The 25,313-nt window shown below is 41.8% G+C and overlaps 1 protein-coding gene across 2 annotated transcripts; it reads right to left on the bottom strand.

The window, feature by feature from the left end:
* Positions 1–539: 539 nt before the first annotated feature.
* Positions 540–22,506, bottom strand: akt2 (v-akt murine thymoma viral oncogene homolog 2). 2 transcript variants are annotated; one of them, XM_024443270.2, is made up of 12 exons: positions 21,908–22,506; positions 10,182–10,350; positions 7,254–7,385; positions 6,862–6,973; positions 6,443–6,593; positions 5,676–5,807; positions 5,304–5,369; positions 5,000–5,191; positions 4,296–4,424; positions 3,776–3,990; positions 3,505–3,695; positions 540–3,384 (listed from the first exon to the last, which is right to left on the bottom strand). In XM_024443270.2, the coding sequence occupies exons 2-12, from the start codon at positions 10,225–10,227 to the stop codon at positions 3,305–3,307; spliced, it is 1,446 nt and encodes a 481-aa protein (XP_024299038.1). In that variant the 5' UTR covers positions 10,228–10,350; positions 21,908–22,506; the 3' UTR covers positions 540–3,304. The 2 variants fall into 2 exon arrangements, with proteins under 2 accessions (XP_024299038.1, XP_024299039.1); XM_024443271.2 differs by having other exon boundaries at positions 22,296–22,402.
* Positions 22,507–25,313: the final 2,807 nt, after the last annotated feature.

A 25,313-nucleotide genomic window follows, 5' to 3' on the forward strand; every position in this document is an offset into this window, starting at 1 on the left:
TGACTAGGGTGGCTGGAGTCTGACAATTTTTCGGGCCTTCCCCTGACACCGTCTGGTATAGAAGTTCTGGATGTCAGGAAGCTTGGCCCCAGTGAGGTACTGGGCCGTTCGCACTACCCTCTGTAGTGCCTTGCGGTCAGAGGCCGAGCAGTTGCCAAACCAGGTAGTGATGCAACCAGCAACCATGCTCCCGATGGTGCAGCTCTAGAGCCTTTTGAGGATCTGAGGACCCATGCCAAATCTTTTCAAACTCCTGAGGGGGAACATGTTTTGTCATGCACTCTTCATGACTGTCTTTTTGTGCTTGGACCATGTTAGTTTGTTGGTGATGTGGACACCAAGGACCTTGAAGCTCTCAATCTGCTCCACTGCAGACCTGTCTATGAGAATAGGGACGTGCTCGGTCCTCGAACACATCACAGGCTGGGAGCAGGGCACTGGAGAAATTAGGGGTATAGTGCCTTGCTCGAGGGCACAGCGGCAGAAGGTAGCATATGGGACATTGAAGCTGGTAACCAAATGAAGAAAGAGACAAACACTTAATTCAGTAAAAGTCTTTACTGGCACATACTTGTAACAAGGGAGCCGAAGCTGTCTACCAGGACATAGTCTTCTCCCTAAAAACATAGCTCCTCCCCAGGTAAACCTCAACTCAAAAACAAGCTAAGAACTCTTGGTACACCAGCATTGCAATATGACATTCGTGACTATTGATCACATTCAAAATACAGAGAAGCAAGGTAATCATTGTAAAGCTACAACTCACATTCTATCTACAAAGCTGTGGATTTCCCCTCTTCTAGCCTATAAATGATGCATTCATCAAACCTTTTTGGTATTTACATTGCCAGTGAAGAGTTCCATATCGATTGTCTGTGTGTAAAACCTACAAGAGAGGTCAGGGGTGTTGGCTTGCATGTTAGGTGTGCACACTACTAGACAAAGCATGGTCAATTTATTGAGACAGAGAGCAACAAGGTTCAGAGACGTGTGGCTTTACTGCCAGTGTCAACATTACAAAAGGTCCACAACACCCCCTCGTGGCCATCCTAACATTGAAGACGACATGAGAGGTCCATCAGAGGGAGGTTGTCCCTGAAATCCGGTCCTGCCGTTTCTCATAGCCTCAGCCTTGGAGTACAGCAGTCAGACTATACTAACCCACTGAGGTACGGAGGATACAGGTACAGACTCGAGAGCTGTTCTACAATGCCCCACATCAACCTGCTGCTGTGCATGAGTACACACAAACACACACACACACACAAAGGAACACATGAATGATCGAAATGAACAACCTAAAGAAATAAACATGTTTAAACTTGTTTTATACACACACACATTTAATATAATATACAATTGAGACAATGTCTTCCAAAGTTATGGAATAGGTGGACCAAAAGGGAACAACTTATATCAAGAACAAAGATAAATGAAATGTTCCATGAGTGAAGGAATCTTTTTTTTTTTAAGGCAAAAATTAAATGTCACAGCACTTAGTTGTGGCTCACAATGGTTGTTTCACCTGTGACCACTTCTCTATATGCCTTACGGGGAGTAGGCACGCATTCAAGACTGGTGCATCATGTGAGGGTTCCGCTTCCGTCAAAATCTGTCTACGAGAGAATACAGCGATAAGCAGATTGACTACCCTCCCGCCTTTGGGACGACTCCCTTTGTTTGAGCAGAGACAAGACCATCTCGTCATTATATACAGCATCACACCAGAATTGGAGTCAATTCCATTTCAATCCATGACTAACGCCGTTGACTTCCTAAATTGACACCAACCCTTGTTTACATGGTCCTACTCCGGCATACTGACAAATGACTTAGTCTGTGTCTTATATTACTTTAAAAACACTAACCACCACCTTCAATATCAACCTCGTGATGAGTCTAGCTTGGCCTCATCACAAATAATAATTGATCCATGATTAAAACGGTTTCATCCTTAAATATGGAAACGTTCCAATTATTTAAAAAACAACAGATCTTTACATCAACATAAAAAGTGAACAGATGATTTGAAAAAATGATTGACAGCTATTCTCCAGGATATTTCTGCTCAGAGGGAGTGACAGCTACTGGAAAAATGTGAATGGCTGTGTGGGGATCTGGACTGGGCTCCGGACAGGGGATTGGTCAGGCTGGCGCTGTGGTCACTCTTCTATTCTTTCTTTTCTCATGACTGTTCTAACCACCAGGGAACAAGTCAATCCACAGGGCTGCTGAAGCTACAACTCCACCACCTCTCTTTTCCCTTTAAAAGTCTCATCGACTGTGCTGTAGTGTCCTTTCTTCTCCTTGTTTAGCCGACATGCAGAATCCAAAGATATCCATGCAGATGCATAAACATAAAACTGATGTTGAAATTCAAATGGTTGTTCATACATTCTCTTCCACACACTCAAACCCATTCCTATACACAGTGCAAGCAGGGAAATGGCTACTCTTCAAGGTACACACTTCTTCTTACCCCTCTCCCACTCCACTTTCCCTCTGTAGGAACAGTCCACACGACTTGTAACAGCAAGTTTCAGCAAGAGCACTTGTAAATTGCAGAAATATGGCTTTTAAAACCGTAACAATCAAAATAAAAACTAGTTTAAATATTTTTCACCCTCCCCCCCCAAAAAAATATTTTTCTTATTCTTTCATGTGTTTCTACATTTGTTTGGATTATTATTATTATTTTTTTTTTATCCAGTAGTAAAAAAAAACAAAAAAAATCATCTGCAGTGTATGGAAGGATTAATGTGTTGCTTGTCAGAGACTTCGTGTGTGTTGGATAGGTGCAGCATGCGTTTGGCTGGTGGTGGAGTGGTATTTGCTGGCATAACCCAGCGATGGTAAAGTGTTGTTGATATTTTGATGTGCCCAGTGTAGTAGTAGTGTGGAGGGCAGACAGGTGGGGTCCTGCAGGCATGGCCAAGGGCAGCCCTGTCCTGTTCCACCTGGTCCCGTCAGAATGAGAGACAGGGCCGCCAGTCTATCCACACAGGCCTGCTGAGGTCAGTCATCACGTCATGCTCTAGGATCCATGTTTTCACCACTTCCTGGTGTGTGTGTGTGTCTTGTGCAAGTGTTTGTTTGAGTGTGTCAGTCTGTGTGCACACGCGCACTCATTTCCCCAGCAGTGCTAGTGTGTGAACATGTGGTAGCTTGCCTGCTCATGTGAGTGTGTGAGGTCAGTCCCGTATGCTGGCGGCGGAGTAAGAGAACTGAGGGAAGTGTGTGCGAGAGAGGTCAGTCCAAAATGCTGGCAGAGTAAGAGAACTGAGGGAAGTGTGTGCGAGAGAGGTCAGTCCCGTATGCTGGCGGAGTAAGAGAACTGAGGGAAGTGTGTGCGCTGGTCCTGGTCTTCTGCATCTAAGCTGTGGTCTGGAGTAGACAGAACCAGGAGATTTAATACACAAACAAGGAAATGTTTTATTTTTCTTCCTACAATTAAAAAACATTTTTAAACAGTGAGACAAACACAAAGAGACACATTCAACTCACACTTGTCCGGGGGCGTTACGGTGATGGTCTGTGCCGTGAACTCATCGTCAAAGTATCGCGTGTCCGTCTCTGACGTCACCTGGGGCTTGAAGGGAGGCAAGAGCTTCCTCTCTACCACATCCTGCCAGTTGATGGTGGTGAAGAACATATGAGTCATCACGTCTTTGGCATCTTCTTGTCCACCTCCAAGCCTACAAAATGATCAGTAATCATCAGCATCGTCACTATTTTCTTCACTCAATATATATAAATATAAGACAGAAATACACACCTCTGCTTGGGGTCCTTTTTGAGCAGGCCAGCAAGCAGGGCCTTGGCTTCGGGGGCCAGGTTCTTGGGGAAGCGGATCTCCTCCATGAGAATGAGCTCAAACAACCGCTCGTGGTCCTGGTTGTAAAAGGGCAGTCGACCGCACATCATCTCATACATGACCACACCCAGGCCCCACCAGTCCACCGCTCGGCCGTAGTCATTGTCCTCTAATACCTGGAGGGGAGAGAGATACAAAGAGAAATAGCTAATCCAATTCTATGGAAGCCATTGCAATTTGAACAATGAACTATTTGGAGACGGGCTGTCTATTCCGGTTGATAATCATTTACTTTACAATGGTAGAGTTATTAACTTTTTATGTTAAGCATTATTTGCTGGATAGAGAATTATTGACTGGAACCCAATCCAAGATGAGAAACCAGCAAGGAATGCATCTGGAATTGTTAACTGGGCACACTGCCATGTACTGTTCAAAGCACAACTAGAATGTATGATTTTGTTCACTGTGCTGTAGTTACCTCAGGTGCAAGGTATTCTGGAGTCCCACAAAAGGTCTTCATGGTAGCCCCGTCTGTGATTCCCTCTTTACACAGTCCAAAATCTGTGATCTTTATGTGTCCATCTTTATCCAGCATTAAGTTCTCCAGCTGGAAGAGGAAGACAGAGAGAATGAAGAGTGAGTGACCACAGGAGAATCAGCAGCAGAAAACACCACCGCTGACATGACAGCTAACTGTAGAATGGACCACAGACTTACAGGCTTTTCACCAAGAGGCTTGTGCTCAAATCAAAGTATTGTCGCATACACATATTTATATATGATGGGATGTATAGACGTTGTGGACAGAATATGTAGTATATCTGAAGAACACGTAGGATAGAATAGTCACACACACACACAAAGCTATAGCTGAATAGAATGGACTTGACTAGAATACAGTATTTACATATGAAATGGGTGAAACAGTACGGAAACATTTCAAACAACAGGAAATATGGGCCGTTTTCCTTGACCCAGATTAAGCAGTCTGTGGTAGGATTGAGCCTAGTCCTATACTAATTCAGAAGGACTTTTAGTCCAAGACTGGGCTTCATCTGGGTCCAGGAAAACAGACCATATTTCATATTGTGCGAAATGTTAGTCTCGAGAATATACTTTCAATGTGAGGAGGTGCGTCAGGGAAACATCAGCCAGACATACAGACAGGGAAGCGGCCATTACCTTCAGGTCCCTGTAGACAACGTCCTGTGAGTGGAGGTACTCCAGCGCAGACACAATCTCCGCACCGTAGAACCGTGCCCGGTCTTCTGTGAACACACGGTCTCGCGACAAGTGAAAGAACAGCTCTCCTCCGTTTGCATATTCCATCACAAAGCATAGCCGGTCATGTGTTTGGAACGCATATTTCAGTGTCTGTGTGTGAGGTGGGGGGAGGAGTCAGAATTAGTGACCACATTTGAATCAGGTGGCTCCTTGATGAAATGTTGTAATCAGTAAGGTCAGATAATGTCAGATAGGAACTCACCGTTAAGAAGGGATGCCTTGTATTCTGAAGGACTCTGCTTTCTGTTACTGTGTGTGCTACCTCATCCTTATGGAACACATCACACAAAAACACACCATGAGGGACAGACATTCACCCAGCAGTGTACAGCTGGTCTTGGACTTCTGAGCCACTCAAGAACCCACAATAGAACCAAGAAGTAACAGTCATCAAAAGCAGCATACTTCCAGGGGTATGGTGCAGAAGTCTGGCCTCGTACAGAACAGAACACTTTTCCCTATATAGTGCACTACTAGTTTTGACCAGCGCCCTATGGGTACCGGTCAAAAGTACCGCCATATATAAGGAACCATTTGGACGCCTCTGTCATTTCCTTTGATGCCAAATGGTTACCTTAGCGATGATGACTTCTTTCCTCAGGATCTTCATGGCGTAGTACATTCCTGTGGCCTTCTCCTTCACCAGGATCACCTTGCCAAACGTTCCCTTCCCTAGCAGCTTCAGGTAGTCAAAGTCACTCATGGTCTGTGGGGGGGGAGACAAACACCATGAATAAGTCTGAGATCTGAACTCTCAAGACAGTTTGGATGACAGGATTTATTTGACCATGACAATTACAGAGTATAAGTAATAAAGAGTTTACATAGACCTGCACAACGGTTTTAGATGAAGAACGGGCAGAGAATGGAGCAGAAAACGCACCAACACACACTATGGCCCAGGTCACATAGGGAGATGGTAAACCCGCTGTGATGAGGTACTGTTACTAAGGAGGAGATATTCAGAACTAGGATACAGAGTTTCCAATGGACAAACGCAGCCACATCTAGAGGAGGGCTGTTGGACAAACACAAAGAGCACTGACAGGTCTGCTAGGTTGCTAGGGGGGCAGTGACAGGTCTGCTAGGTTGCTAGGGGGCAGTGACAGGACTGCTAGGTTGCTAGGGGGACAGTTGCAGGTCTGCTAGGTTGCTAGGGGACAGTGACAGGTCTGCTAGGTTGCTAGGGGGACAGTGAGGTCTGCAGGTTGCTAGGGGACAGTGACAGGTCTGCTAGGGGACAGTGACAGGTCTGCTAGGTTGCTAGGGGGACAGTGACAGGTCTGCTAGGTTGCTAGGGGGACAATGACAGGTCTGCTAGGTTGGCAGCAGAACACTGACCACTTTGTTGCGGGACTTGGACATGGCCACCTCCATCTCCTCCATGCTGCTGCAGTCGCTGGGGGAGCCAAACGTGACGTCCATGGGAGCCTCTTCCTCTCGCATCTTCAGGCCGTTGGCCACCGCTTGGATCGCCCTCATCCATTCCTCCCTGGAAGGAGAGAGGAGGTTAAATGTAGATCACTTCAAGCCCAAAAGACATTAATGTACATTGACTGAGTGTATGTGTGTAGATACGGTGGATATGAGGGTGATTAACTAGTGAGGTCACTAATGGGGTCAATTGCAGACCTCTAATCCTGAAAGTTGGTTATGTAAAAATAATACAACTTGGAGAAGGAGGGCATTGACCAGTTTACAGAGAAACACCCACTCAACTCTTCCATGTTGTCCCTGCCTCTGGACCTTTCTGTTCTCACCTTTCCTCGTTACTCTCCACGTGGAAGGTGCGCTCTATGACTGTGGTCCACTGTAGGCAGCGGATGACAAACGTGTTGGGCCTGGGCCGTTCTGTCTTCATCAGCTGGCACTCTGCAGACAGGGAGTAATCGAGAAGTTAGAGTGCGCTACTCTAGACACTGAGTGAATCTCAATAGTCGTCCCTCGATTCCTCTCCCCCAGTCTTCCCTAAAAACCTCCTCAAAAAGTAATCTTATGATGTGAGGAAAGGATTCCAGGAGAGGAAACACAAGGAATAATAAAAAATAAAATAAAACAATTAAGAGAGCCAATCTGTGTGAACAGCACCAAGCAACTCTCATCCAAGTACCACCAGGCTCCAGAAGTTGGCCCAAAAATGACAGAGACCAACCTGCCACAGAGAAGTTGTTGAGGGGTGGGAGGCTGTGGTCGGACGACATCTCTGGTTTCTCCTTGTAGCCGATGAAGGAGCCATCGCTCTTCAGGATGAAGTACCGCGGCCTCCACGTCTTAATGTACTCTCCTGCAGGGAGCGGGAGTTAGAGAGGGGGGAGAGCGGGAGTTAGAGGGGCACATGAGCCATACATACAGTGGAGAGAACAAGTATTTGATACACTGCCGATTTTGCAGGTTTTCCTACTTACAAGGCATGTAGAGGTCTGTAATTGTTATCATAGGTACACTTCAACTGTGAGAGACGGAATCTAAAACAAAAATCCAGAAAATCACATTGTATTATTTTTAACTTAAGGTATAGGGGGCAGCATTTTCACTTTTGGATAAATAGCGTGCCCAATTTCAACTTCCTGCTACTCATGCCAAGAATATAAGATATGCATATTATTAGTAGATTTGGATAGAAAACACTGAAGTTTCTAAAACTGTTTGAATCATGTCTGTGAGTATAATATAACTTATGTAGCAGGCAAAACCCAGAGGACTAACCGTTCAGAATTGTTTTTATTTTTTAAGTCTCTCTGTTCACTGAGGTCTCATTGGGAAACGATATTTCTTAGGAACTTGTTTTCAGTTCCTACCGCTTCCACTGGATGTCACCAGTCTTTGGAATTTGGTTGAGGTTATTAATTTGTGCAATGAGGAAGTATGGCCATCTAGGAACTGCGTAACACTGTTGAGAGTTGCGCAAGACTTGAAAAGTAGCTTGGTTTGTTGTCTTCCTGTATTGAACACAGATAGACCCGTCTTCAATTTGATCGACTATTAACGTTTAACGATACCTAAAGTTGTATTACAAAAGTAGTTTGAAATGTTTTGGCAAAGTTTACAGGCAACTTTTGAAATATTTTGTAGTGACGTTGCGCAATTTGGAAGCTGTTTTTTTCTGGATCAAAAGCGCCAAATAAATGGACATTTTGGATATATATAGACGGAATTAAACAACAATTAAACAAAAGGACCAATTGTGATGTTTATGGGACATATTGGAGTGCCAACAAAAGAAACTCGTCAAAGGTAAGGCATGTTTTATATTTTATTTCTGCGTTTTGTGTAGCGCCTGCAGGGTTGAAATATGCTACCCTCTTTGTTTACTGTTGTGCGATCATCAGATAATAGCTTCTTATGCTTTCGCCAAAAAGTCTTTTTAAAATCTGACATGTTGGCTGGATTCACAACGAGTGTACCTTTAATTTACTATCTTACATGTGTGATTTAATGAAAGTTAGATTTTTATATCAATTTATTTGAATTTGCCGCACTGCATTTCCCCTGGCTTTTGGCCAAGTGGGACGCAAGCGTCCCCTATACCATAAAAAGTTGTCATTAATTTGCATTTTATTGCTTGACATAAGTATTTGATCACCTACCAACCAGTAAGAATTCCAGCTCTCACAGACCTGTTAGTTTTTCTTTAAGAAGTCCTCCTGTTCTCCACTCATTACCTGTATTAACTGCACCTGTTTGAACTCGTTACCTGTATAAAAGTCACCTGTCCACACACTCAATCAAACAGACTCCAACCTCTCCACAATGGCCAAGACCAGAGAGCTGTGTAAGGACATCAGGGTAAAATTGTAGACCTGCACAAGGCTTGGATGGGCTACAGGACAATAGGCAAGCAGCTTGGTGAGAAGGCAACAACTATTGGCACAATTATTAGAAAATGTAAGAAGTTCAAGATGACGGTCAATCACCCTCGGTCTGGGCCTCCATGCAAGATCTCACCTCGTGGGGCATCAATGATCATGAGGAAGTTGAGGGATCAGCCCAGAACTACACAGCAGGACCTGGTCAATGACCCGAAGAGAGCTGGGACCACAGTCTCAAAGAAAACCATTAGTAACACACTACGCCGTCATAGATTAAAATCCTACAGCGCACGCAAGGTCCCCCTGCTCAAGCCAGCACATGTCCAGGCCCGTCTGAAGTTTGCCAATGACCATCTGGATGATCCAGAGGAGGAATGGGAGAAGGTCATGTGGTCTGATGAGACAAACAGAGCTTTTTGGTCTAAACTCCACTCGCTGTGTTTGGAGGAAGAAGAAGGATGAGTACAACCCCAAGAACACCATCCCAACCGTGAAGCATGGAGGTGGAAACATCATTCTTTGGGGATGCTTTTCTGCAAAGGGGACAGGACGACTGCACCGTATTGAGGGGAGGATGGATGGGGCCATGTATCGCAAGATCTTGGCCAACAACCTCCTTCCCTCAGTAAGAGCATTGAAGATGGGTTGTGGCTGGGTCTTCCAGCATGACAACGACCCGAAACACACAGCCAGGGCAACTAAGGAGTGGCTCCGTAAGAAGCATCTTAAGGTCCCGGAGTGGCCTAGCCAGTCTCCAGACCTGAACCCAATAGAAAGTCTTTGGAGGGAGCTGAAAGTCCGTATTGCCCAGCGACAGCCCCGAAACCTGAAGGATCTGGAGAAGGTCTGTATGGAGGAGTGGGCCAAAATCCCTGCTGCAGTGTGTGCAAACCTGGTCAAGAACTACAGGAAACGTATGATCTCTGTAATTGCAAACAAAGGTTTCTGTACCAAATATTAAGTTCTGCTTTTCTGATGTATCAAATAATTATGTCATGAAATAAAATGCAAATTAATTACTTAAAAATCATACAATGTGATTATCTTGATTTTTGTTTTAGATTCCGTCTCTCACAGTTGAAGTGTATCTATAATACAAATTACAGACCTCTACATGCTTTGTAAGTAGGAAACACTGCCGATTTTGCAGGTTATCAAATACTTGTTCTCCCCACTATATTAGGGTTTATGTTTAACTAATTCTGAGTAAAGTGGACACAGTGTCCTAGTAACAGACACAGTGAAACAGCAACTAGTGAAGCTCAGCTCACCCCTCTTATGGAGCCAGCCCTCTCTGACCACACTGATGTCGTTCATGCTGGGGCAGAGGACGGAGGGTTGCGTGGTGTCAGGGTGTGGTCACAGGGGGAATATGGGGGGGAGCTGTGACTGTTGGCGAAGGGCGTCAGATGTGTCTCTGACAAAAACGCCACTCAATACCTGGGGGACAGAAAGACCAGAGATAAACATATTAGCCGCAATTGAAAGAGAATACATATTCATTGATTATTATTACAAATGAAAAGCTGAGTACTGATGATCATGAAAACATGTCACTGCGTTGGTTTATGACAATGGAAAATAATTGCCCACATGACGATTACATAAACATCACTTTCCAAGATGTGTGTGTAATGTAAACTGGAAATAAAGAGGCACTGTCAGATAGGAAAAACACTGTTGCATGGCAGGGGGCGTGGCAATGAGCGTGGTTGGTCGTCGGGGAGGCTACATTTTAGAGTACATTATAGAGGCCCCCATCTTGGTGCCGCAGAAGCCAATTTGCTGCAAATTGTACAAATTTCTCCATTGAGCTGAGAACATTTTGCCGTTTTAAAGCCAGTTTCCTGCAATTCTATAGATTTTGCCCGGTGTTCTTTTGCTCAAACATAAAATACTTCTAAATTCATTGTTTTGGAATGTTCTATTCTGCCTGTCTAGCTTCTATTTTGTAAGTTCTTAAAGATTATATATAAATATAAAAAATAAATATAAAATATATATATTTAACACATTTTTCCATCTCTGAAAGTAATAAAGAAAAACTTGACTTAGGCGGCATGAAAAAAAGTAGGATTACAATGGCAGAAGGCTACTTTGTGATGGTCACCTGTACAATAGTAGAGTAAGGGATAGTACATTACAGCCTTAATCTAATTAAATCAATTTTAAACACACAATAGCAAAAACAAGGTTTAGACAAATCACATTTACAGTTGAAAGTTTACATACACCTTAGCCAAATACATTTAAACTCAGTTTTTCACAGTTCCTGACATTTAATCCTAGTAAAAATTCACTGTCTTCGGTCAGTTAGGATAACCACTTTATTTTAAGAATGTGAAATGTCAGAATAGTTTACATACACTCAATTAGTATTTGGTAGCATTGCCTTTAAATTGTTTAACTTGGGTCAAACATTTGGGTAGCCTTCCACAAGCTTCCCACAATAAGTTGGGCGAATTTTGGCCCAGTCCTCCTGACAGAGCTGGTGTAACCGAGTCATGTTTGTAGGCCTCTTTGCTCGCACACGCTTTTTCAGTTCTGCCCACACATTTTCTATAGGATTGAGGTCAGGGCTTTGTGATGGCCACTCCGATACCTTGACTTTGTTGTCCTGAAGCCATTTTGGCACAACTTTGGAAGTATGCTTGGGGTCATTGTCCATGTGGAAGACACATTTGCAACCAAGCTTTAACTTCCTGACTGATGTCTTGAGACGTTGCTTCAATATGTCCATATAATTTTCCACCCTCATGATCCCATCTATTTTGTGAAGTGCACCAGTCCCTCCTGCAGCAAAGCACCACCACAACATGATGCTGCCACCCCGTGCTTCACGGTTGGGATAGTGTTCTTCAGCTTGCAAGCATCCCCCTTTTCCCTCCAAACATAATGATGGTCATTATGACCAAACAGTTCTATTTTTGTTTCATCAGACCAGAGGACATTTCTCCAAAAAAGTACGATCTTTGACCCCATGTGTAGTTGCAAACCGTAGTCTGGCTTTTTTTAATGGCGGTTTTGGAGCAGAGGCTTCTTCAATGCTGAGCTGGTTTCCTCCAGCATCTTCACAAGGTCCTTTGCTGTTGTTCTGGGATTGATTTGCACTTTTCGCACCAAAGTACGTTCATCTCTAGGAGACGGAACACCTCTCCTTCCTGAGCGGTATGATGGCTGCGTGGTCCCATGGTGTTTATACTTGCGTACTATTGTTTGTACAGATGAACATGGTACCTTCAGGCCTTTGGACATTGCTCCCAAGGATGAGCCAGACTTGGAGGGAGGTCCACCATTTTTTTTCCTGAGGTCTTGGCTGATTTCCTTTGATTTTCCCATGATGTCAAGCAAAGAGGCACTGAGTTTGAAGGTAGGTCTTGAAATACATCCACAAGTACATCTCCAATTGACTCAAATGATGTCAATTAGCCTATCGGAAGATTCTAAAGCCATGACATAATTTTTCCCAGCTGTTTAAAGGCACAGTCAACTTAGTATATGTAAACTTCTGACCCACTGGAATTGTGACAGTGAATTATATGCAAAATTGTCTGTCTGTAAACAATTGTTGGAAATATTACTTGTGTCATGCACTGTATATCATTAACGTTTATGAATTAGCAAATTATCTAGCCTAGGCAGCCAATATGCATATCTAGCCTAGTGCATATCGAGCACCCATTATTGGCTACATATCATTCATCATCATCATCATCATCATCGTATATAGATCAAATCAAAATCAAATCAAATTTATTTATATAGCCCTTCGTACATCAGCTGATATCTCAAAGTGCTGTACAGAAACCCAGCCTAAAACCCCAAACAGCAAGCAATGCAGGTGTAGAAGCACGGTGGCTTGGAAAAACTCCCTAGAAAGGCCAAAACCTAGGAAGAAACCTAGAGAGGAACCAGGCTATGTGGGGTGGCCAGTCCTCTTCTGGCTGTGCCGGGTGGAGATTATAACAGAACATGGCCAAGATGTTCAAATGTTCATAAATGACCAGCATGGTTGAAATATTATTATTATTATTATTATTATTATTATTATTAAGGCAGAACAGTTGAAACTGGAGCAGCAGCACGGCCAGGTGGACTGGGGACAGTCATCATGTCAGGTAGTCCTGGGGCATGGTCCTAGGGCTCAGGTCCTCCGAGAGAGAAAGAGAGAATTAGAGAACGCACACTTAAATTCACACAGGACACCGAATAGGACAGGAGAAGTACTCCAGATATAACAAACTCACCCTAGCCCTCCGACACATAAACTACTGCAGCATAAATACTGGAGGCTGAGACAGGAGGGGTCAGGAGACACTGTGGCCCCATCCGAGGACACCCCCGGACAGGGCCAAACAGGAAGGATATAACCCCACCCAATTTGCCAAAGCAAAGTATATAGCTATAGCCATTTCTTTACATAACCAATATTTCCAGTTACACCCCTGTTTCTGCATGAACATTTTGTTGCTCTCAAAACATCTTGAGTAGTCTGATGGTGCCCAGAATATATTGTTTGCAACTAATTTGGCTTTCCACTTCTGGGAGTACTTGGCCCATCCACAGGGGGTACTTGAGAAGACTCATGAGACCATAGGCCTACTGGTAAAATATACATAAGGGGGTACTTCAGTGGTACTCTGAACAGAGCAAAATGTACTTGGTGTTACATTAACTGAAAAAGGTTGGGAAACCATTGCTCTACAGGACAGCAAGGATATTTAAATACATTTTTTGTAGAATTCGTACCATCTTAAGGTTAAAATCACTTGTTTTCATAATTCAGCTGCTTGGCTCATTATAATTAATACTGCGCTACAATTGCTCCAACCCTAGCAGTCTTGAAACCTCACGTGCCTAGCAAGAGACAACAATAGTCATGTCATTCATGTTATCCAACATATAGACGTTAATGCTCAGGACAGTACAATAACAGACACCCCCCCCACCCCCAAAAGAGCAAACATTTGCCCATAAAACATGCAGACAGTGAGAAACTTTAAGTGAAATAATCTGTCTGTAAACAATTGTTGGAAAAATTCCTTGTGTCATGCACAAAGTAGATGTCCTAACCGACTTGCCAAAACTATAGTTTGTTTTCAAGAAATTTGTGGAGTGGTTGAAAAAAAGAGTTAACTTAATAAGTGTATGTAAACTTCCGACTTCAACTGTAGATAAAAGTATTCAAAGCCTTTGCCTAGTACTTTATTGAAGCACCTTAGGTTGCGATTTACAGCCTTGAGTCTTTTGGTAGGACGCTACAAGCTTGGCACACCTGTATTTGGGGAGTTTCTTCCATTCTTCTTTGCAGATCCTCTCAAGCTCTGTCAGGTTGGATGGGGAGTGTCGCTGCACAGCTATTTTCAGGTCTCTCCAGAGATGTTCGATCGGGTTCAAGTCTGGGCTCCGGCTGGGCCACTCTAAGACATTCAGAGACTTGTCCCGAAGCCACTCCTGTGTTGTCTTGGCTGGGTGCTTAGGATCGTTGTCCTATTAAAAGTGAACCTTCGCTCCTAGTCTGAGGTCCTGAGCACTCTGGAGCAGGTTTTCATCAAGCATCTCTCTGAACTTTGCTTCATTCAGCTTTCACTCGATCCTGACTTGCCTCCCAGTCCCTGCCACTGAAAAACATCTCCACAGCATGATGCTGCCACCACGCTTCACCGTAGGGGTGGTGCCAGGTTTCCTCCAGATGTGTTGCTTGGCATTCAGGCCAAAGAGTTCAATCTTGGTTTCATCAGACCAGAGAATCTTGTTTCTCATGGCCTAAGAGTCTTTAGGTGCCTTTTGGCACGCTCAAAGCGGGCTGTCATGTGCCTTTTACTAAAGGCCCGATTGGTGCTGCAGAGATGGGGGAACCTTCCAGAAGGACAACCATCTACACAGAGTAACTTTGGAGCTCTATAGAGTGACCATCGGGTTCAAATCAAAATCAAATAAAATTGTATTTGTCACATGTGCCGAATACAACGGGTGTAGACCTTACAGTGAAATGCTTACTTACAATCCTTAACCAACAACGCTTTATGAAGTAAAGAAAAAAGTATGAAGTAAAAAAATAGAAAATAAAATTAACAAATAATTGAACAGCAGCCGAAAAATAACAATAGCGATGCTATATACAGGACATATCGGTACAGAGTCAATGTGTGGGGGCACCGGTTAGTAGAGGTAATTGAGGTTTATGTGCATGTAGGTAGAGTTAAAGTACAATGGAAAGACAAACAGATAGTAGCAGCAGCATAAAAGAGGGGTGTGGGTAGCCCTTTGATTAGCTGTTTAGGAGCCTTATGGCTTTGGGGGTAGAAGCTGCCTTTGGACCTAGACTTGGTGCTCCTGGTTCTTGGTCGACTCCCTGGCCAAGGCCCAAACTTCTTCCATTTAAGAACGATGGAACTGCTGTGAACAATGGCCGGTTAGCTTAGCCATCTGTCTATCTCTACCTAGCTACCAATGACTGATGTTTACAAAATGAAGTAACAATTAGCCATCCTGTATGGCCTACTGAAATGAATAGCTAACTACTTGTTCTTGGGGACCTTTAATGCTGCAGAATTTTTTTGGTACCCTTTACCAGATCTGCGCCTCGACACAATCCTCTCTTGGAGCTCTACGGAAAATTCCTTCGACCACATGGCTTGATTTTTGCTCTGACAAGCACTGTCAACTGTGGTGTGTACCTTTCATAATCATGCCGAATCGATTGCATTTACCACAGGTGGAAACAGGATGCACCGGAGCTCAAATTCGAATCTCATAGCCACAGGTCTGAATAATTATATTTTTTCACCTCTTATTCATGATATCCAAGTGGTAGTTACAGTCTTGTCCCATCGCTGCAACTCCCGTACGGACTCGGGAGAGCCGAAGGTCGAGAACCGTGCGTCCTCTGAAACATGACCCCGCCAAGTCGCACTGCTTCTTGACACAACGCTCGCTTAACCCAGAACCCAGGCACACCATTGTGTCGGAGGTAACACCGTACACCTGGCGATCATGTCAGCGTGCATTGCGCCCGGCCTGCCACAGAAGTCGCTAGAGCGAGATGGGACAAGGACAAACCGGCCAGCCAAACCCTCCCTTAACCCACACAACGCAGGGCCAATTGTACGCCGCCACATGGGTCTTGCGGTCGAGACAGGCTGTGACACAGCCTGGGATCGAATCAGGATCTGTAGTGACGCAGATAGACCTGCGTTGCTGTGCTTTAGAACGCTGCGCCACTCGGGATGCTAGGGTCTGAATACTTATGTACATAATGAATCTGTTTTAAATGTGTTCCAAAATTTTATAATAAGGCTGTAATGTAACAAAATGTGGAAAAAGGTGTCAATACTTCCCGAATGCACTGTAAATGTGTTGGTAACATTTTCAGTGGCCATTTTTAAAAGTAGTCCTTGTGCATAGTTCTATTGTTTGTTAAAACCTCTTAAGGATCTGACCCTTTTTTCAATTTCTGCCTAAAATGACCAAATCTAAGTGCCTGTAAGCTCAGGACCTGAAGCAAGGACATGCATATTATTGATACCATTTAAAAGGAAACACTTTGAAGTTTGTGGAAATGTGAAATTAATGTAGGATAATTTAACATTACATCTGGTAAAAGGTAATACAAAGAAAATAAACATGAGTTTTGTTTTTGTACCATCTTTGGAGAGAGAAAGAGAACAGCCATGATGTATTATTCCAGCCCGGGTGCAATTTGGATTATGGCCACTGGATGGCAGCAGTGTATGTGCAATGTTTTAGACTGATCCAATTAACAATTACATATCTGTTCAAAATGTCAAAACATATGCCTAACTGTTCCAAACTGTTATGGTTGGGAAGCATGTGGATGCCTTTACAGGCATGCAGGTGTAAAATGAGGAGAGCAAAAAAAATTGGACCAGCAAGGCTGACATGTTTTTTATTAAATCATCAAGTCTCTGTTGACTGACTCCTCTTTCTGATTCTGGCCCGTGTGTATGTGAATCCTCATCACCAGAAAGTGTTGGGTCTGTGTCTGTTCTGCAGCCAGCTCTGTTCAGTTAGAGCCCAGCGGCCACCTGTCTCAGCTTGCCCTGGCACAGGCTGGCCGTACTCCTGGTTACCATGGGCACCGCACTACCGAATAATCCCCACCTTGTGATGCACTGCCCACCGGCTGTTACACAACTAGGCTACACAATAAAATAACTGCCAACTACCTTTCATCACCCCACCCCCCGCTGCTGCTTCCTTATCTCATTTACCCAACTCATACACACGTGAAGTCCTCTAGAGCAGGGATTCCCAAACCTTTTCACTCGGGCCGCCATTCCAGCATTGGGGAACATCTTGCTTCCCCCCCGGCAACGATCCACGTCTATTTCTATGCGCACAAGCACTGCCGATGACACAAACTGTTCACATCCCTCTTGTTGGTGGAGACATTTTGTGGGTTTAAAGCAAATTTTCTTGCAATTCTATACATTTTGCCATGTGTATTCATGTGATATTTGAGTGACTAAAACAATATATATGGGCTAGAAAACATGACCAGAAGAACTGATGATGCAATACCCAAGGTGCATTCTACAATTACAACTTTAAAGAGCAAGTTGAGTTCCTGCCGACCCCTCAGTTTGGGAACCACTGCTCTAGAGGAACAAGACAAACAGAACTAGTGCTACCATCATGGTAGTAACATGACCAAATTGGGTAAAATCTTTTGCAGCTAGCTTGATCTGTCGCCTCTTTTCGGTTTGTTTACCCATTACTCTGACTTCCAACTGACATTTCAAAAGAAAATGGCATGATGCAAGTCGTAATGACAGATGGAGGTAGGCAACAGTACTGGTACTCTGGTGTTGCCAGGTAAAGAGATGAGCTCTCTACTGGTATGTCACTAGCGATTTGTTTTGTTCCAAGGGATGGGCAACATGCCTGAACACTGCAGTGTCAAATCTCAGATTAGACCTACAAAGTAGAGGTCGACCGATTATGATTTTTCAATGTCGATACCGATTATTGGAGGGCCATAAAAGCCGATACCGATTAATGGGCTGATTTATTTATTTGTTTGTAATAATGACAATTACAACAATACTGAATGAACACTTATTTTAACTTAATATATTACACCAATAAAATCAATTTAGCCTCAAGTAAATAATGAAACATGTTCAATTTGGGTTAAATAATGCAAAAACAAAGTGTTGGAGAAGAAAGTAAAAGTGCAATATGTTCCATGTAAAATATGTGCCATGTAAGAAAGCTAACGTTTCAGTTCCTTGCTCAAGAACATGAGAACATATGAAAGCTGGTGGTTCCTTTTAACATGAGTCTTCAATATTCCCAGGTAAGAAGTTTTAAGTTGTAGTTATTATAGGAATTATAGGACTATTTCCCTCAATACTATTTGTATTTCATTAACCTTTGACTATTGGATGTTCTTATAGGCACTTTAGTATTGCCAGTGTAACAGTATAGCTTCCGTCCCTCTCCTCGCTCCTCCCTGGGCTCGAACCTGCAACATAACGATAATTTGCGCATGCTAACTTGCTAGTCATTTCACTTCGGTTACACGAGCCTCATCTCTGGAGTTGATAGGCTTGAAGTCATAAACAGCGCAATACTTGACGCACAACGAAGAGCTGCTGGCAAAACTCACGAAAGTGCTGTTTGAATGAATGTTTACGCATCTGCTTCTGCCTACCACCGCTCAGTCAGATACTTGTATGCTCAGTCAGATTATATGCAACGTAAGACACGCTAGATAATATCTAGTAATATCATCAACCATGTGTAGTTAACTAGTGATTATGATTGATTTATAGTTTTTTATAAGATAAGTTTAATGCTAGCTAGCAACTTACCTTGGCTTACTGCATTCGCCTAACAGGCAGTCTCCTTGTGGAGTGCAACGAGAGAGAGGCAGGTCGTTATTGCGTTGGACTAGTTAACTGTAAGGTTGCAAGATTGGATCCCCCGAGCTGACAAGGTGAAAATCTGTCGTTCTGCTCCTGAACAAGGCAGTTAACCCACTGTTCCTAGGCCGTCATTGAAAATAAGAATGTGTTCTGAACTGACTTGCCTAGTTAAATAAAGATTAAATAAAAGGTGTGAAAAAAAAAAAAAAATAGGCGCCCAAAAATACAGATTTCCGATTGTTATGAAAACTTGAAATCGGCCCTAATTAATCGGCTATACCGATTAATCGGTCGACCTCTACTACAAAGCACAATCCAAACTGCAGCTCATCATGGCAACTGGTCTCCTGGCCAATAGATTGACATGAGAGTTTCAAAGAATCACATGTGAAGTTGTTCTGCTTTAGAGGATGAGCTTTTCCCTTCATCAACTAATAGGTCAGACGTCTGTTGGGATCCAAAACATTTTGCTTCCCATCTCCAAGATGGCAGAAATAGCATAACATTATATATTTTAGTCATTTATTTGACACACTGATTCAGAGCAACTTAGAGGAGCAATTACGGTTAAGTGCCTTGCTTAAGGGCATGTCGACTGATTTTCCACCTAGTCAGCTCTGGGACCTTTGGTTACCAGTCCAAAGTTCTGAAAAGGAAAATTCCACCCAAAAACTATTAGTCCATTATTGATATAGTCCCAAAATGTTTTGCATGTCAGCAATCAAATTTAAGACATTTAACTTTGAAAATAGAGACTAATGAAACAAATACCTAAAGACCATTTTTGGGTGAAATTGTCCTTTAACCGTTAGGCTACCTGCCTCCCCACAGGGGAACCAGCATTATCAATTCCTAGAAACACAATGGGACAACACGTTCTGCTACAGGATAGGCTCCATAGATTTAACCATATTCTATTGGGAGAGGAGTAGTCAAATGTTCAATGATTATTTGTTAACAAAATAAAAGGATAAACAGTGGGAGGGGCCTGACATTACACAGAAGTGACTGGTGTCTGTTTGAACTGTACTGTTTGCAGAGATAAAATCCAATGGATCCCTTCCACTTAGTCAATTCCAAATCTATTATTAAAATAATCAAGTGTAAATCTGTGGGCTGTTTAATGGGTTGATTTTGATGAGAACTGGGTACCAGTAAGACACTTGAATTGATACAAATTCAAACAACACAAATAACAGCATCAACTAGGTGGGTAGGTTGCTACTTTCAAAAGAAAAACTTGTGTGTGGGTGACATGACTTAGCTAAATAACATTACTGCATGAAACAAGAGGCTACCTCAACTGAAGCCTTAAATGACCGGGCCTTTTCAGAGTAGCGTTACGTCGAACGGTGACCATGAATCGATATTAGCCGACTCAAGTCATCATAAATCGTTTAGTTTAGTTTAATCGGCTAGGTCGCCATCTACACCTGCCCCGTAAAAATTTTGTTGACAGATAAAATGAAACCACTGCATGGAGGCGTCGGTGAATGAACAACAATGGATAATGGTTAGTTAACACACTCTGAACTAAATTCGCCTCTGCAGGACCTGCTGTGAACAATTGCCGGTTAGCTTAGCCATCTGGCTATCTCTACCTAGCTACCAATGACTGATGTTTACAAAATGAAGTTACAATTAGCCATCCTGTATGGCCTACTGAAATTAATAGCTAACTAGCGTAGCTAGCTAACATTAACTAAGCAACGTTAGCAAGACAAAACGTTAACCTTAGTAGGTAGCTAGTTACTTACTAAACATGCTAAAATAAAGCCAAAGATGCCGGTAACCTGTGACAGTTAGCCAACGACCTGACCAATTTGTTCGCATTAACGTTATCAACCAAACAAACTGCCATTTACCAACAAAGACATGGCTTGATTAGTCCTTTTCATCAGCTCTGTTGGTGGTCCAACATGTACGGAGTGACAAGACAAGGAGGGCCTTTAAGCATCTGGCAAAATAATAGTTGAATCAGTTATAGAACCCATTGCCCTTTATGGTTGTGAGGTCTGGGATCCGCTCACCAACCAAGAATTCACAAAATGGGACAAACCACAAATTAAGACCCTGCAGAATTATGCCTATAACCGTTAATGATCAAAATCCAGAAAAGTGACGTTAAATTCTACAACCACCCGAAGAAAAGATTCCCTAACCTTCCATAACAAAGTCAACACCTAGAGAGAGATTAACCTAGAGAAGAATCCCCTAAGCAAGCTGGTCCTGGGGCTGTGTTCACAAACAGACCTCACAGAGCCTCAGGACAGCAACACAATTAGACCCAACCAAATCACGAGAAAACAAAAAAATAATTACTTGACACATTGGAAAGAATTAACAAAAAAACAGAGCAAACTAGAATGCTATTTGGCCCTAAACAGAGAGTACAGAGGGAGAATAACTGACCACGTAACTGACCCAAAAGTAAGGAAAGCTTTGACCATGCACAGACTCAGTGAGCATAGCCTTGCTATTGAGAAAGGCCACCGTAGGCAGACCTGGCTCCCAAGAGAAGACAGGCTATGTGCTCACTGCCCACAAAATGAGGTGGAAACTGAGCTGGATTTCCTAACCTCCTTCCAAATGTATGACCATATTAGAGAGACATATTTCCCTCAGATTACACAGATCCACAAAGAATTTGAAAACATATTACATTTTGTTCCCATATCTATCGGGTGAAATGCCACATTGTGCCATCACCGCAGAAAGATTTGTGACCTGTTGGCACAAGGGCAACCAGTGAAGAACAAACACCATTGTAAATACAACCCATATCTATGTTTATTTTCCCTTTTGTACATAATTATGACACTGTACATAGCCATATGACATTTAAAATGTCTTTATTCCTTTGAAACTTTTGTTAATGTAATGTTTACTGTACATTTTGTATTGATTATTTCACTTGCTTTGGCACTTGCTTTGGCACATGTTTCCCATGTCAATAAAGCCATTTGAATTGAATAGTAAATTAACGTTTTACTGCCTTTAGTTGTGTGTTGTTAGCAGCTAGCTGGCTAACATTCGCTGGTTAGTTCCTAACAGCTAGTTCTCAATCATTCGAGTTCTGCGTCGACTGACAATAAGCTCCTTACCTTGACTTCTGTAGATACTTTAGCCAAAGAGACCCTCTCCCCGAAATAATAGCAAACTGGATAACACTCTCACGAAGTAGCAAATCCTCTGCAGATTCTCCAAGGTGGTGTATTGATCTCTGTCTCACATCCTCCAAAAAATAACCAACGAATGCCAGCTGAGCTTGTTTTTCTTCCCACAACGGCGGCGTGTTATTGCAGGTTAGTTAGCTAACTTAGCATAACGTTAGTAAAACGGTGGTCGTGTAAACTCGCGAATTGTACGTTAGTTTTTACTAGTCAACTTTTAAAGAATTACAAATCGTTATGATTTGGAATTACAGTTCATATGTATTTTTTTCCGGCATTATTGTTCTCCCTTTTACGTTATAACAATCTTTGCTTTTACCTTCAGTCCCCTGTTATTGCTGGTGCTTCAATTAATCAGCAGGCCCCGTCCAAACGCTCACAAACAGGATATGACGTTTTGAGAGGCCACCCCACATGAAACAACTAAGAACTCGAAAAGAAACACCAACTATTTGTTTGCACTTGAAAAGAGATACTCCAAAACAAAATGTGTAATTTAACTGAAAATTGATGACGTAAATGGGCGGCAGGTAGCCTAGTGGTTAGAGCGTTGGACTAATAACCGGGAAGTTGCAAGATCGAATCCCCTAGCTGACAAGGTAAAAATGAGCCATTATTCCTAGGCCGTCATTGAAAATATGAATTTGTTCATAACTACCTTGCCTAGTTAAATAAAGTTAAAATAATGCAAAGATCCCATTACAATAGCTGATATTATCAACATTGGTCTAGTCCTTTTATGAAAACCTTTACAACTCACAATTTCAGGAAGATGGCTGTGATAGCTACATTTGCCACATTCAGAATTATGTCCCTGTAATTGAAGATTAGTTCCACAGTTTGCGATTCACCTGTGTCAATCGAAGACAATAGATGAGGGTCTGAATTCAATGAAAAAAGGGAAATAACCTGGCCCTGATGGCCTGTCAGATGAATTCTATAGGCAGGTTTGGGAGATACTAGAATACCCTATTTTTAATATGCTTCAAGGTGTCATTGAAAATTGTAAAATAGTCTCCACTATGAAAAAGGGCCTTATTTCACTGATTCCGAAGCCTGACAAATACCCTTCTTTCATTGACAATTGGAAACCAATTACTTTATTAAATATTGATTACAATACACTCGTTTAGTGTTCAGATGCAATTGACTCCGATGCTGTCATTTTAGTTTTGGACTTCTGTAAAACCTTTGACACAATTGAACATTCATTTCTCTTTCGGTCTCTTAAACATTTTGGTTTCGGAGAAATTGTTTTCAAAGTCATTCACATTTTTTTTTACATAGATAAATAGTTATGTGATATTAAAACTTACTACTTCCAAAATATTCAGTATCAACAGAAGTGTACAACAGAGATGCCCAATTTCAGCCTTTTTATTCATTTTGGTAGTGGAACTTTATCTCTAGATATTCTTAATAATACAAATCTGCATGGCTTATCCATTTTTACATAGCAATCAAAATTTCCCAACTGGCTGATGCTACTACTCTTTTTTTTATTTTTTAAGACAAAGACCAGGTCGTCCCTACCCTTAATGCTATCACTGCATTCTCTATCACATCTGAACTCAAACTGAACATTTCTAAATGTGAAATCTTATGATTATATGACTCTGATGTAAAGAAATCGAAAATATTCCTGTAAAGGGCTGTGTTAAATATTTAGGAATACATCTACCAAAAAACCACTTAGTCAGACATTCATTTCTCGCAATTTGTTTTTTTAAGAAAACCAATAATATATTTAATAATTGGCTACAAAGGGATCTTTCTATACTTGGGAGAGTGCTTCTGTCCAAGGCAGAGGGACTGTCTCGCTTTGTGTACGCCTCATTATCTTTATTTGTAAATCCCTCTACCTAATAAAGACATCAACAACACCTTTATTGACTTCATCTGGAAAAATACATTTTACAAACTAAAAAAGTCAGTCCTCTCAAATAAAATATCTGAATGAGGTCTGGAAGTGTTGGATTTTGTTGACATAAATAACACTTTCAAGAGCAATTGGTTGAAAATATGTTTGGTCAATACAGAATCAATTTGGTATTTAATTCTAAACGATGTGTTTAATAAGTTGGGAGGTATTCAGTTTGAACTGAAATGTAATTATATTCCTGAAATATTACCCGCTAAATTGGCTAGGTTTCACCAACAAGCTTTAATGTCCTGGAAAATATGTTTCCTGCACAATTTTTAACAACACAAAGCTCTTTTGTGGCATAATTCAGACATAACCCTAAAGAATAAGTAATTGTTCTACACTAGCTGGCATGAGAAGAAAGAATATTAACTTTGTTCTTGATGTTTTTGACAACAGGGGTAATATTCTTTCATGTTTCTTTCACATTTCAATTTATAACATTGAGTTTCCAATACCTTTCAGATAGTTTATTTCTGTGATCAAAACCATTCCCAGTGGTCTTACTACACGGATGAAAACTCATCTTAACTTTGGTGATGACCACAGAGCTTATCCAGAACTCAGTTTGGAAGGTGTGAGCTTGAGAAATCTTGTTGTAACAAATACACAAGTCACATTTTCCATTCACGGAACCAACTTACGTCTAGAGGAAAATTTTTCTGGAACATGCTTATTCCTGACATTGTCTGGAAAAAAAGCTTGGTTGATGCCTTACAAATATTGTATACCAAACAAATTTAAGGAACTGCACTTTTAAGGTTCTACATAAGATATATCCATGTAATTCTATGTTGTCGAAATTTGTTGATATTGATGATATCTGCGTTTTCTGTGAAAAAGACGGTGAATTATCTGACTCACTTGTTCTATGAATGTAAATCTGTGATATATTTTTTGGAAAAACCTTGCAGTGTACTTATTTACCTTTTTTAACACTACCCATGTTTTTAACATGAAGGATATAATATGTTACTATTGCAATGATAACAAGACCATTGAAATGATTGTGATTCTTTTTATTCTTGCTGCCAAATACTTTATACACAAACAAAAATTCCAGAATTCTATACCAAAATTACAAATATCTTGTTAAGACATTAGCCATAGTGAATAACAAAAAGAATAGCATCTTGCTGAATCATTACAATGATACTTTTTTCTGAGTGAATACAATTGCACTAGAATTGTCATATTTTTAAAATATTTTTTGTATATATATTTTTAATGTTATTTATATATATTTTTTGTTGTTGTATGTATTTAGTATTTTCTTGTTTATACCCGTGTTTTGTTTTGTTAGACATGTTTGATGTAGGGATGTAAGTTGATCATTTTGTATAATAATAAATATATACAGTACCAGTCAAAAGTTTGGACACACTCATTCAAGGGTTTTTCTATATTTTTACA

The sequence above is a fragment of the Oncorhynchus tshawytscha genome, linkage group LG13, assembly GCF_018296145.1.
Source record: "Oncorhynchus tshawytscha isolate Ot180627B linkage group LG13, Otsh_v2.0, whole genome shotgun sequence".
Classification (NCBI taxonomy): domain Eukaryota; kingdom Metazoa; phylum Chordata; class Actinopteri; order Salmoniformes; family Salmonidae; genus Oncorhynchus; species Oncorhynchus tshawytscha.